The 14,858-nt window shown below is 41.0% G+C and overlaps 1 protein-coding gene and 2 long non-coding RNA genes across 14 annotated transcripts in view; 1 reads left to right on the top strand and 2 right to left on the bottom strand.

The window, feature by feature from the left end:
• The window catches only part of LOC120397770, a 31,849-nt gene that overhangs the window by 14,917 nt on the left and 2,074 nt on the right, over window positions 1-14,858 (top strand). The gene's annotated exons all lie outside the window — the stretch shown is intronic.
• Window positions 268-5,216, bottom strand: LOC120397777. Its single transcript, XR_005594001.1, has 3 exons — window positions 5,166-5,216; window positions 1,835-2,047; window positions 268-359 (listed from the first exon to the last, which is right to left on the bottom strand). It is a non-coding gene; the product is annotated as an uncharacterized LOC120397777 (long non-coding RNA).
• Window positions 9,498-14,858, bottom strand: part of HTR2A (5-hydroxytryptamine receptor 2A) — a 73,411-nt gene continuing 68,050 nt past the window's right edge. For 7 of the 12 annotated variants that reach the window (XM_039524095.1, XM_039524123.1, XM_039524087.1 and 4 more), the window contains one exon: window positions 9,498-13,175. In XM_039524095.1, the coding sequence (XP_039380029.1) occupies window positions 12,376-13,175 (800 nt within the window). In that variant the 3' untranslated portion in view covers window positions 9,498-12,375. The remainder of the gene's footprint in view (window positions 13,176-14,858) is intronic. The other 5 variants (XM_039524162.1, XM_039524155.1, XM_039524172.1 and 2 more) reach the window with 1 other exon arrangement.

Here is a 14,858-nt window from a genome sequence, read left to right as displayed (position 1 = left end):
TAAGTGATCTTGATTTTGTCTATCTAAAAATGCGACAAAGTGGGTATTCACCCATGAAAGCTCATGCTCCAATACGTTTGTTAGTTTATAAGGTGCCACAGGACTCTTTGCTGCTTTTACAGCAAAAATAGTTTATTACCTACAAAGAGATTGATTTTAAGTGAGTATAAATAATGAAGCATAACAGTCAGAAATGGTTACAAGAAAAAAAAATAAAATGCTTACTGGTGCCTAACTTAAGTCTTCATTAGATTCAAAGCAAAGTTTTCTCACCACACTCCTTCAGCAGTCCTACCGACCAAACTCTTTAGGTCAGGACTCCTCCCTCAGAATCCAACAGCTGCTTCCTTTGTCTCTTCCTGTGCAGTGAATGCGATGGGCAAGGAGAGAGAGGGTGTCTTGGTATCTGCCCCTTCTTTTCATAGTCCTATCCTGCCTTTGAGAAGCAGTTTGAGCTGGGAGCAAGACCTTTGCCTCTAAGGAACTGGTTTGGCCACTCCCCACACTTATCTGGAAAATTTGTTTAGTCATGACTAAGGCTATGATTTTGACAGGCTGTGGGTGTGCTTCAGCAGCTCCCCATTTTGCCATGCATATTTTTAGTAACGATCATGAGCAGGTCACAGGCTGCTGTGAAGTTTTCTTTATTGGCCGTGACCTGTCCATGACTTTTACTAAAATCTTAGCCTTAGTCATGATTTCAGCTTATGTTTATAACTTCACATATAGTGCTGCTACATGCATTGTGCCATATTACTGATCAGCAAATTATGAGTTTTTAAATGATCTCACCAGGTATACCTTGTACAAACACTATTACAATAATGTATACGGTGTGAACGTAAGTATATACTGTCACACTGTTATAAAGAGGACAGTGACCAATTGATAGGAGTAGAAGTAATCGGGCTTAATCTGCAGCAAGGGAGATTTAGATTAGGTATTAGGAAAACTGTTTTAACTTTAGGGGTAGGTAAATTTGGGAATAGGCTTTCAAGGGAGGTTGTGGAATCCCTGTCATTGGAGATTTTTAAGAACAGGTTAGACAAAACGCCTGTCAGGGATGGTCTAGATTTGCTTGGTCCTGCCTCAGCACAGGGGGCTGGACTTGATGCGCTCTTGAGGTCTCTTCCAGCCCTTCATTTCTATGATTCTGTGTGCATTCCTTCTTAATTAGTATCAGTTATGGTCCCTGGCCAGAGCTGGGTGTGTAGATAAATGGGTTGAAACTACTTACTGTACTTGGATTACATCACTGAAAAGCAGCTGTAGTAGTGAAGTACTGAACATAAATCCAGCTAACTAAAATTAAGCACTGGCCAAAGGTTGGATAGACTGTAGTACTGTCTCTTTCCCTGGCCTGTCTGGCACACTTCCTGGGTACAAGCTGTTTGTGTGTTACCCCTTTGTGACACTGGCAGACCAGGTGCCAGGTCCTGCCAAAGCCCTAGGCTAATTCCCTTGTGTATTAGTATAAATCAAAGGGATTGTTAAATGCATGAGAGTGTATTTGATGTTTAAACTTCATGAAAACTAATGGGATGTTGCATGCATTGTTAAGGGTCCTCTCTTGGGGAGCATGGCCTAGTGGTCATGTCTACAACTTCTGACTGCCAAAGGGGTTGTGGGGAGGGGAGCCTGGGCCTTCCCACTCTATCAGGCTCCAGCACAGGGCCCATTGGGCTACCAGTAGTCTGGCAAGCAAGGCTGCTTAAGACTGTTCTCCCTGGGTCTCTTCCTCTCATCTCCCCACACCTCTTCCCCCCTGGGTCAGCTTAGTCCAAGGCTTTCCTCTGGTGCAGAAACCCAAACCACAATAAGTAAAGGAGATTACCAACATCCAAGTTCCACAGGATACTTCCCTCTCAGGTTGTCTCTGGGGTGGGTGCTTCCTTCCCTCCTGGAGGGCCCCTTCGGACAGCTTTGTCAGAGTCTTAGGCTTCCCTCTGCTGTGCTCTGCTGGAACTGTGGGCTGCAGGTCTGCTCACCTCCAGCTCTGCCACCATTTGAACTGTGACTCAGCTGTATGCCGGGGTACTGGAACAATCTGTAAATGAGGGTGCTGAGAGCCAATGAACCAAACCGTAAACCCTGTATGTAATGGAATCCACTTCAAGCGAGGGGATGCAGCAACACCCTCAGTACCCCTAGTTGTGGCACCTATGCCTCTATGTATATTTTACCTGCTTTTAACCTCTCAATAACCCTCAGCCCTTTTTCTTAGCTGATAAACCTTTAGTTAGTTTACCATAGAAGTGGCTATTGGCATTGTCTTTAGTGTAAGATCTAGGGTACCAATTGACCTGGAGTAAGTGACTGGTCTCTTGGGACTGGGAGCAACCTGAATGTAGTGTGATTTTTGGTGTAAGTGTCTATTTATCACAAAGTCCAGTTGTCTGGTAGGCAAGATAGACTGGAGAGTCTAAGGGGACTGTCTATGACTCCGTGGTGAGACTGGAATTGTGATCTAGAAGTTCACATTTGTTACTGGCTTGGTAAAATGTAATTATAGAGCACACCACTAGTTTGGGGTGTCTGCCCTGTTTTCTGACAGTCTAGCCTGAGGTAGGCACTCACAGTCTTGAGCTTCTTCAAACAACATGACACCCTTTACCAAAATGGGTCTGCATGGCCCAGCTGCCCTAGGCCCACAGGACCAGTGCTGACTCCCCAGACTCTCCAACAGTATAAGCACACCATTTCTCAGCGCTCCAACCTTGTGGACACTCTGGGTTTGCAGTTCACCTCTTCAGGGACATGTGACAGTGGAAGCAAACAGACACTGGAGTTTTGTAAGGGTTCCAAAACAAATCATCTCTACTTTAGCTTAGCTAGCACAAGAAATACACATATCTACACAAAATAATAAAACACCTGTATACATTGCCTTGCATCAGTTTCCTTGCTATTCTTGAGCATTCTTTGGGCTTAGGTCAGAGTCCTCCAATGAATCCAGGATCCCCCTCTCCTGCACATGACTTCTCCCCCAAATCATGGAATCTCCCTGAGGCATTTGATGGTATAGCAATTTCATAAGATCAGACAGAATCTATAAGTTGTACATTGATTCCCGAAAGCATTACAATATGTATATCAGGATTTGGCCCATGACAAAGTTGCCAATCATTACACTCTGTTCTCATTTCCGGGATGTATGGCTTATATGACTAGGGGAGAAATTAGCAGACATCTGTAAATGTTTTACTGTTTTGAAGAGTACCAAAGGTTTAAAAATAAACCTTTATACTTTTATTTGAAGATTTATATTTATTTTTAAATCTTTCAGGAGAAAATTACTGTATAGTCATATAAAAATATCTGGAAAAGTACAAAATCATTAAATATTGTCAACATGACTGCAGAAAAGGAAGGTCATGCCCCACTACTTAAATATCTTGAAAACTGTACTCCTGAGGTACAATTTTTATTTTGGTACCCAAGTTTACTCTGTCCCTTTTGACTTGGAAGTCATATTATTTGATCACAATCTAAGTTTCAAGAGGATGCCAAATTGTGAAGAACAACAAATAAAAAGAAGAATCATATATACAAGAATATAAGTGTTAGATTGTCTAACTGCTTGTAATAATTGGAAACAAATAAATTTCACTGCACTGAAAAATGTCTAATGGAGATTTTTGTCTTGGAAAGATATTTTGGAGCAGGGGTCGGCAACCTCTGGCACGCGGCTCACCTGGCAGGCCAGGCCAGTTTGTTTACCTGCCTCGTCGGCAGGTTCAGCCAATCACGGCTCCCACTGGCCATGGTTTGCCGCTCCAGGCCAATGGGGGTGGTGGGAAGCGGCGCGGGTGAGGGATGTGCTAGCTGTGGCTTTCTGCTGCCCCCATTGGCCTGGAGCGGCAAACCGCGGCCAGTGGGAGCCACGATCAGCCGAACCTGCGGATGCGGCAGGTAAACAAACTGGCCCGGCCCACCAGGGTGCTTACCCTGGTGAGCTGCATGCCAGAGGTTGCTGACCCCTGTTTTGGAGTTATAAAAATCCCAAGGTATAGTGGCAGTGAAGAAAGAAAAACAGAATTCTATGCAACCACTAATACACTGCAAATCAAAAGCCTATTATGTATTACTTGTATTACAGTGTTTCCTAGAGACCCCAATGGAGATCAAGGTGAAATGTTGCTAGGAAGTGTAGAAACACATAGTGAGAGACTAGCTCTGGGCTGAAGAGTTTCCAATCTAAAAGCAGAAGACAGAAAGAGTGGGATTAAGTAAGCAGTATTTTCCCAATCTTACAATGGAGAACTAAGGCACAGAAAGATTAAGTGACGTGGTAGGTCTTTGTCACAATCAGGAATTATCTCCTGAGTCAATTTCCAATGCCTTGATGTGCTTACATCCATGTGGAAGTATTACTAATAAGACTACACATGGTTCTGTGTAGCACCTTTAAATAATTTGGTGCCATATCTACCTGACCACATTGCTTCCAACATCTCCACCCATGAAATTCCATCTCCCTGTCAGACTGATTCCCTTAGCTGATCTCTGTGCTAGCTCCTCCCTTATCTTCAGCCTCAGTTCCTTATATGTTTTTTCCTGGTTAGTTGGGAATTATCTAGGGAGGTAGCAGAAGAGGATCTTTAGGGTGGGTTTTGCCTGCCCTGTTTTGAGTCTGTAGAAATATTACCATTGCTATGGATCAGCTCAGCCTTTATGTGTGAGTTTGAAGAGCTAGGTTCTATTCCCAGACCTGGCTTTGCCACAGACTTCCCTTAGGACAGTCATTTAATGTCTCTGTGCCTCAGTTGCCCCATGTGAAAATGCGCACAATAACACTTCCCTATTTCACCAGAGTGCTGAGAGTATTAATACATTAATGGCATCTCACAAAGATCACTTATAATACATTTATTAAATATTACAGCTGTCAGGTGATTAAAAATATTCGTCATTATTAACCACATGATTAATCGCGCTGTTAATAATAGATAGCATTTATTTAAATATTTTTGGATGCTTTCTACTTTTTCAAATATATTGATTTCAATTACACCACAGAATACAAAGTGTACAGTGCTCACTTTATATGTTTGATTACAAATATTTGCACTGTAAAAAGGAAACAAAAGAAATAGTGACAAAGAGTCCTGTGGCACTTTATAGACGAACAGACGTATTGGAGCATGTAACAGGGCGGTACTCACCCCTGCGGCGCCTCCTACTGGTTACTCCAGGAATTAGCTCTTCCAGTCCGGAGCGCCCTCTGCAGGCTGGTGATCCACCTGTTCTGCTCTCGGCCCCGTGTCCCTCCCTGGACCCGGTGCCCCTTTAACTATAACTGGGTCTCCACCTCCCAGGGGAGCCCCCCACCCTACTATCCCCACTTTGCCTCAGTAGTGGCCACTGAAGGTCATGGTCTAGCCCCACACCCTGGGGCAGACTGCAGCATCGGCCCACTCATCACAGGCAAAAGGGGTTTGGACCTGCTGCTTTACCTACTCCTAGGTTGTCCCTTGCAACCCCCAGTACCTCTTGCCCTTTCCTAGGCCGCAGCCTGGGGCTTTCCAGGCTGGAGCTTCCCTAGCTCCTCAGCCCTTCCCCAGCCCTGCTTCACCATAGGTACCTTTTCAACCTCTAAGCAGCCAGGCCCATCTCCCTCTGGAAGCAGAGAGAGACTGACTGCTCCTGGCTTCCCTGCCTTTTATAAGGCCCTGCTCCTCAGTTTGGGGCGTGGCCCCCAGCTGCAGCCACTTCTCTAATCAGCTCAGCTTGAGAGCAGCAGCTCTCAAGCCCTGCCAAGCTGTTTCTAACCCCTTAAAACCCCGGAGCAGAGTCCACCCTGCTACAGAGCATAAGCTTTCGTGTAAGATTTTATAGCCCACAAGTCCACTCAATCCTACTTCTTGTTCAGTCAATTGCTCTGACCGTGAGAACAGGCATTCACATGGCATTGTTGTAGCCAGCGTTGCAAGATATTTACATGCCAGATGTGCTAACGATTCATATGTCCCTTCATGCTTCAACCACCATTACAGAGGACATGTGTCCATGCTGATAACTATCCAAAGCAGAACGGACCGACGCATGTTCATTGTCATCCTCTGCGGCAGATGACACCAGCAGAAGGTTGATTTTCTTTTTTGGTGGTTCAGGTTCTGTAGTTTCCGCATTGGAGCACTGCTCTTTTAAGACTTGAAAGCATGCTGTAAACCTCATCCCGCCCACATAACCACAGCACAGAAACCTGCCAAATATATCCCATATTTTCAGCAGTTCAAGAATTCAATTGTCCCCTCAAATCATGCAGTGATAAACTTTCAGACCAGACATCTTCTCTTGTTTTACAGCTGGAACTGCCAGATGGATGAACCAGATGAATTCTCTTTTAACAATTAGGGCAAACTACATAATAAGTGTTAACTCAATGAAGGCGCTTTCAGAAAAACACAGAGGAATTCTGGTACCATGACTACTTCTTACAGTAAAGTAGTCTTCATCTCACTCCTCCCGCACCGCCACAGAACTACATAACTATATGTAAACATTCACTGATACTGGAGTTGCAATATGCACTTTGCATAACATTGAAACAGTCGGGGACTTTTACTTAATTCTAAATGGAATTTAACTACACCCGAGTTCATTATAATGAACCCATGCTGCTGGACTGTAAAAGCTGATTTTTATTAGTGACTGAAAAAGCCAGATACCTGTATTCTTGTCCATTTGTTGCATTGTAGAATACTGTGCATATGAATTTTTCAGTGATGGATTAGTTGCAAAATAATACCTGGTGATTGTACTTATTGAAAAATAAACTCCTTATCCACACAGAAAGCAACAATTCAAGACTGCAATCTTCATTCAGATTTTGGATTCTATTATTTTGAACTACTACTGCTTATTGAATTGTCTACTTTAGTTTCCTTCTGTTCAGAGGTGGTGCTACCCCACTGGGGGCCCTAAGCAGGAATATTTTGCCCTCCCAACACATAATAAAAAGTGAATGGGGAGCTCCCTTGAGCTGCTCACAGGCCCCTATGCAATTGCTTAGTCTGGTTATGCCTAGTGCTTGCTCTATTTCTGTTAAACCAGAACCCTTTTGTTTCACAAAACTGCAGACTCTTTATAGTGCAAACAAGCAGGATTTGTTTAAGAACTTGGTCCCAATTGGCATTTCTAGGCACAATTGTAACATAAATAATGAAGATGACGATACGGCTGGCTTGAAAGACTTTGAAATTGAGCTGCAGCAATGGAAATCAGAATGGATATGTGAACATATAGGTACTGGGTCTGATTCTTGACTCGCTTACAGCAGTGTAAATCAGGAGTAATGCCACTGAGGTCAATGGAATTACATTGGTATGAAACAGGAATAAGTGAAAGTAGAATCTGTCCAACATAGAGATGCTATATCATCTTAGTAGAAACAAGTAGGATTGTATGGAATGATTTTTGAAACTGGGGTTTTCATCAGTGCCTCACTGGTCAATCAGTAAAGGAGCCTTTTTTCCTTAATTGGATAATTTGTGAACAATATGAGGCTACATATTTTTAGCTATATATTACAAAGCTTGATGAAGCTCATGTGATTACCACTGGGTTTTGAGAGGGCACTTTATTAATAACCATCCTACTTTAACACACATTACAGTTGTTAATAAAATCATATGTACTGTACAGAACAATTAACAGTTTGATGTTTTAGGAAGTTGTTTATTTTATGCAAATATCAGGAAAACAAAGCATTAAATGACACAACACATTTTGAGTTCTTCTTATGATAATATTCACTTTAAAAAAGTACCAAGAGATGGCGCTGTGGTCATGCAGTTCAAGTAAAATTTATGTATATGTCAACTGCCCTTATATTGTAGTTTATTATGGCACTTAGTAATCTTACCTTTATAACACTCCCTTGAGTCAAATGAATTTGATAGGCTGATTAATATTGTAAGTAGCTTGTTGCTGGAACTGAGATATTTACAGTTAGATATATATTGCCCATCTAAACAAAATATATTTTTGTTGTAGAGAAATACATTCATTGGAAAGGTAAAATGATCATAATTTCCATGTGTTTATTAAGGTCATAAAATTCCTTAAGGTGCTGTTCTGCTTTGTTTGACTCTAACAAGCCGTTTTAATATTTTTTTAACCTTCAGCAAATATAGTTCTCTTAAAATTTACCAAAACAAACAAACAAACAAAAAACCCCAATAACTTAAGACAAACTTCCAGTTTATAAAGGAACTGATGGCATTTGAGTGCTTTAATCTGCTTGGCTAGCAGTGGGATTTAAGAAAACAATTAAACATTAGAGCACAATTTCACATTTAAAGTTTTCAAAATACAACAAACATTTTTCTCTTGTGTGTATTTACATAAACATATCTGTTATGTATTCAAAATAGAATGCATCTTACCATTAGGCACCAATTACATACATACAGTACACGATTGCATGAATGGGATAGAAATGGAGGATTTTTTGCCCTACTGTATATAAAAATGTGCACAGTAGCCACAAACTAAGAAAATATTCAATAACAGAAGCTTAAAGTCACTGGACATTTTTCAGATGCTGTTGAAAAGTTATAAACAGCAGAGGCTGGTTGAAACATTTTAGATTAAAGGTTTTTTTTTCATCAAAAATGCTGTTAGACTGTAAATGTTTCTCAGATCCAGGGTGGAAGAGAGAGAGAGAGACCCCACCCCAGAATAGCCAACAGCCTGCTGATTCAGAGGACAGAGACTTTAAATTGGGTCTCCCAAATCCCAGGTGAGAGCCCTAGAAGCTGAGTTAACCTGGGGTGGTCTTTCTTTTTTTTTTCACAAAAAATGCCACAAGGTCTCATTTTTCTCTGATGTGGAACCAAAACAAATGACAAAATCTCAATTTTTTTCATGCAGTAGAATAATTTTCCCCCACCAGCCCTAGTAAGAATATTGTATTTCAGTTCAAACAGTGGCTAGATATCAGCAGGGTGCTATAAATTCTGGTTTTGAAATTGCTAAACCCTGATGTCTACCAACCATAACATTTATCTCTTAGTTGATATTTATTTATTAACTGTCTCGCAAATCTATTACTGCAAAGTAGGGGGCTGTTGTCCTTATTCGGGTAAAGCTCATTGAAGTCTATGGGAATGTTGCCAGAGTAAGGCTGCAGGATCAGGTACTGTAGCAATCAAATTGTCAAAGATATTTATGAAGAACCACAGACATTCATCTTTGTCTGTTATGCATTCCATCATCTTTGTTTAAAGAGGCTTCTTGGGCTAAAGCTGTTGTTCTCCCTGCATAAACAACTATCTGAGAGCTAATGACATTAAAAATCAAGTGTGTGTGTGTGTGTGTATATATATATATATACACACACCTCGACCTCGATATAATGCTGTCCTCGGGAGCCAAAAAATCTTACCGTTATATCGAACTTGCTTTGATCCACCTGAGTGCGCAGCCCTGCCCCCCTGGAGCACTGCTTTACTGCGTTATATCCAAATTCATGTTATATCTGGTTGCATTATATCAAGGTAGAGGTGTGTGTGTATATATATATATATATCCATGTCTTGTACATTGCTTTCCAGTGGAAAGGTAAATTCTATTACCTATATTAATTAATTAAAAGGACACTGTCAGGTAGCATAGGTCTAAAAGATAGGTTTTATTTTAATAAGTTTTAAAGAACTGTATATTAATAGGCATCCTTTAATGAAATGTAAAACAATTAATTAAAATCACTTGTTTAGACTTGTTAGGGGTAGTTAGCATGAGCAACTCCATTTTGTAAGTTTCCCTATTTTGTATCCATCATTAACTAAAAGCGAGCACATCACATACACGGCTCCCAAGGGCAGCATTAAAGAAAGATAAAGTCAGAAACAGGAAAGAGGATAGGAACACAGCTGTAGCAACATAATTAAGGAAAAATTCTAGCATGCAAGGTAACAGCTGGACTGTGCATTAGCCAGCACGAGGACTATAATAGGCTAAAGATAAGAAAATGGCTTGTTTATTGGTTAAGGCTTCCGATTCACGAGGGTAGCATGCACTCCTAAAAAGTATATAACTTCTATGTAATCTGCAGCCTGGGTCTCTCCCTGACTAGCAGGGGGACACCACGTTCGAACGTTGTTTGAACCTTGTGCAATAAAACTTTGTTATTTGGACACCCTGTAAATCTTTGGTTTTTGTGCCTCAGCCTAGAAACGAACGGTGCGTGGCCTACAGATATAATTCGCAACAGACTGCAACATTTCTTCCCTTCAGTTTGCAACCTGAGCAATGTTTGCAACCTGAGCAACATGGTACTAGTGTTGTTAGAGACAGAAAATGAAATTTTCTAGAAATTGGGAGTCTGCTTTTCTTGGCCAAGCTGAATAAGATGCAGAAAATAAATAAACAGTATAGTCAGTTGAAATTAAATGCTCGGTTATGTCTGTAAAGCACAGCCCAGGGTGGAGATTGTGTGCAGAAGCACTCACCCACTCAGGTGCTTCAGAAAATATTGTGGTTCAGGTAAACACCACGGCTCTCATATCTCCTAAGTATGCACCAGTGGCGAGTAATGATTGCACTGAAGTCAGTGCAGACTGAAATCTGACTTGTTCTTTGCACCAAGGAAGGCTCCTATGACTCATCCCCTGTGCATGTGGTGCAAGGCCACAATAGGCTCTAAATTAGATTTTTAACATTGTTTCATTTTTCATCATCTAAGGGAATTTGGTTTGGGGCCAAATGCTAAAGTCCTTACTCAGTATTTATTTGCTCCTTATGCTGGTGCAACTCAGTGACTTAAGGAAGACATTAGGGTTTGGCTCATACCTTTTGACCAAATAGTGACCCTTTATTTTCAGTTGATAGGTTCTAAAACTGGACTGTGCCTTGCTATTCTTATACCTGTTTGTAAAGTCCATGTAAGTGTCTAATATTTGGATGCAATCTTGCAGATAGTAGCAACAGCTGTAATTTTACTCTCCCACAGAATCCTACTGGGTTCAGTGGAAATACATGCTACACCTCGTAATAAATGTTTGCACGATTAGGCCTTTTTATCAAAGTAAAATATTTGATGCTTTTTTAAATAATCCAACTATCCTGCCATTACATCTGTGCAGGTAGAATCCTACACCATTTGCAGAATCTCATTATTTTCAGTGGGCCTCCACAAAATGTAAGGATCAGCCCAGGCATCCCTCATGAATATTGTAGCCAAATAATGCAAGCAGCCCAGCATTCCTGAGCAACCCTCTAGCAACAGCAAAATAGTTTGCATATGTGATGGAGGAAAACCAAATTCTAGTAAGAAAAAAACAACACTTCTTTTTCAGTCTTCTAATTATTCTCAGTATAGAAACATTAAAACAAAACAAGGAAAATACCATATTAATGTCCTTTCTAATCAAGCAGAAATGAGGAAAGATATTCTGTTAAAGCCCACTCCTTACTCATGCAGCACTCCCATTGAAGTTAATTATATTTGAAACCTATGGGAGCTGTAAAGAGAAATGTCAACAGGATTAAACCTGAAATTATTTAGCAGGGCCTGATTTTTCACCCTGTTACCTCACTTATACTGTTGTAAAATCAGTATAATGTAGTAGAGAACCAAGCTCGACAGAGACTTTTTGTAAAAGTATATTTTTAAGTCTAAACCAGTGCACGTGAAACATTCAGAATAGGGATAAAATGAAATAGAAAATAGAGATCAAAAATGTTTGTAGCGACAAAGGAACTTTCAAATTTAATTTGCTTTCGAAGAGAACTAACTTGAAGTACAGAACAAATGGCAGAAAACCCAACAACATTTCAGAATTGTAATTGGAAAGGAAAAATAGCCATAAAAACACCAAATTTTTCACATAGTTGATCTATACAGATTTTCATAGCATTTTCTTTAATATTTATTTTATTTTAAATATATATCCATAAATTAACTTATGTTTTCTTTTCCTGTAAAATCCTGTAAAGTGCTCACTCAGTTAATGATAATAAAATTACATTGTAGCAAGACAAATTAATTCAAACGTAACCAGCAAGTAAACCAAACAATAGCTTTGTTTTCATTTGCAGAAGGAAAAGAAACACATTAATTTCTTCACAGCCCATGGTATAATAATACAATAAATTGTTTTCTTTAAGAAATATATTATTTAGGATACTAAAAAAATAAGTTTAATAAAGCCTGTGCTTAAAACAGCTGAAATACTGTATGAAAAAAATGCACATTTGATAGCATTTTAACCCGTTTGTCATTAACTGGATAACGTGAGTATGTGATGCTATTGAAGTTCTCTTAGACAGGGCTAATGTTCCTAAGCTATCAAAGCTTCTCAGAGTTAGATGAAGTTTTCTGAGTACATACCATTGGTTGCCATGGCAGCTGTTGACAGGCTAGCAGAGTCACACACCGCTAACCTTTTCACTGACTGGGCTAATACTGCCCTTTGAGGTACTATCTAAAGGATGTATTCCGATTGTAACCATAGAATAATCCTTGGCCATCATTTTAGCCTCTTTTTTTAAACTCTTCATTTGTGCTAGCTGGAGTTGGCTGGAGTTGTATGCTAAAGCAGGTATGGTGTTCACTAAAATCAGCTGTAAAGGCTTCTTCTCCTCCTTGTATCGACACTGAATATAACGTGAGAAAGCAGAACGGTAGGTTTTATTGAACAGTGTGTATACTAATGGGTTGACAGCGGAAGAAAGGTAGCCAATCCAGACAAATACATTAAGCAGTCCTCCAATGACTTCTTCATTGCAGGATTTCTTGCAAATGACTGCCATCACATTGGTGATGAAAAACGGGCACCACATCACAACAAACAGAAAGAAGACGATACCAAGAACCTTGGAAGCTTTTTGTTCATTACTGATTGACTGCATAGTCCTCCTTCCTGAATTCCCCAGCTCTCTGTTCAAAGAGCGTTGAAAGAGTTTCTCTGATGACAGAGAACTTTGAGGGAGAAAACTAAATGAAGCAAACTTGGTCTTTGTGCCAAGGTCATTAATGCATAAGGTAGCTTCTTTCTGAAGTGATTTTATAGTTAAAAAATAGGTGACCACCATGATGGTTAAAGGAATGAAGAACGCCACAAAAGAGCCTATTAAGACAAAGTTCTCATCAGCCAGCAGGCAGCTACCTTTCTTGAACACTTTGGAATCATCTTGTAGTCCAAGCACAGGTACTGGCATTGAGATACCTGAAGATTGGTTAGAAAAAAGAAATAGAGAATTTCATGCACATTAATGATAAATAAATACCAAAAATACACATAATTTGACAAAACATGAAGTGTGTTATACAGTTACTGAGCATAACCTATAACTGACACAAAGTGTTTAGATTAAAAGACATTCCAAAACTAATTCAAAGTACCTAGAAACCACTCCCCAGTGCCTCCAACTCATGTGCAACAGTCTGCTGGTTCCATTCCTGTCTCACCCTTTGAGCTAGGACTACAGGGGAAGCACAGGGAAAGAATGCTGTTTGTACGTTTTGTCTTGGAGCATCAGCATGTAGTTTTTGGGAGAGAAGCTTCTGTTTGGAGTGTTACTATTGTCACAGCCCTAGTAGAGCTCCCCTGAGCTGGACACTCACCAGATTGCTGGGTTTGGGTCCTACCACACAGTGTACTCTTAAGCTTCCCATGGTCTAAGCAGGCTGCAGCACTGTCTCTTTCCCTGGCCTCCCTGGCACAATTTGTAGGCACAGGCTCTCTGTCTGGTACCCTTTTGTGGAAATAGGGCCTCACAGCCCATCTGGCTTAGGCCACCAGGGCCAGTGCTGATCTGCTAATCTCCCCAGTAGTTTAAGCACACGCTTTCCCAGAATGCCAGGCCTGTGGGCACTCTGAGTTTACAGTTCACCACTTTAAGGGCATGGTACACAAACAGACCCACAGGCTTTGTAAGGGTTTAAAAAAACTAATCAATTTTTTTACTTTAGCTAGCACAAGAAATATACAGATCTAGACAAAAAAAAAAATGCCTGTACACCGCTCCCTGCCTAGTTTCCTCACCACTCTAGAGCATACTTTGGGCTTAGGTCAAGTTCTCTCAGGAGTCCAGGATACCCTCCAGCATGTGGCTTCTCTGACACTTGCTCACTCATTCACTCTCTCCCCTCGCTGCAGTTTTCTTCTTCTGTGGCTGGTTTTGCAGTTAAAAGGACCCCTCTGCTACAAAAGCATACCCCCCTGTTCCTCTCTCCTGTCCCTGCTTCTATTGTCTCTGAGTGTCCCTCTGGATTCCTTCCAAGTCTCTCAGGCTGTGTCTACACAGGGCTAAAAGTCCTGTGCCTGGCCTGGGTCAGCTGACTTGGGCTCACAAGGATTTGTGTAGACATCTGGGCATGGCCTGGTGCTTGAATTTTGGGACCTTCACTGGGTCCCAGAGCTCAGTTTGGAGCCTGAGCCCCAGCTTCTTCACAGCACAGGGCCGGCTCTAGGTTTGTTGCCACCCCAAGCAAAAAAAAATGTGGCCGCCCTCGCACCCCCCCCACCCTTTTTTTGGCTTTTACATGTTTGCACTTTTCAATTTTGTTGTTTGTTTTGTCTTGTTTCTGGCTGTTTAAATTTTTAAAAAAATGAAAAACAGAGAATTTTTAGTTAGTTTATAAAATCAAACTGGAATTCATAGGTTGTACATAGACAGATTCCCCAAATTGTCACAACTATCCTAGAAAGGGGCTGCAGTTACCCTTGCAGAGGCCCGGTTGAGAGGCGTGGGTGAGAGAACAGGACCCTAAGGGGACTTTTGCTGTGCTTGCTGTGACTCTCAAATGCCGGGTTGGAGGCGATCTTTGGCCAGGTAGGGCCACATCCTCTCTTCCTGGCTGACAGATCCAGTTTGGTTGTCTTTGTACCACACAACTCCCTTTACAA

The sequence above is a fragment of the Mauremys reevesii genome, linkage group 1, assembly GCF_016161935.1.
Source record: "Mauremys reevesii isolate NIE-2019 linkage group 1, ASM1616193v1, whole genome shotgun sequence".
NCBI lineage: Eukaryota > Metazoa > Chordata > Testudines > Geoemydidae > Mauremys > Mauremys reevesii.
Note: the sequence above shows the minus strand (reverse complement) of the source record. Positions and strands in the feature narration are given on the sequence as shown.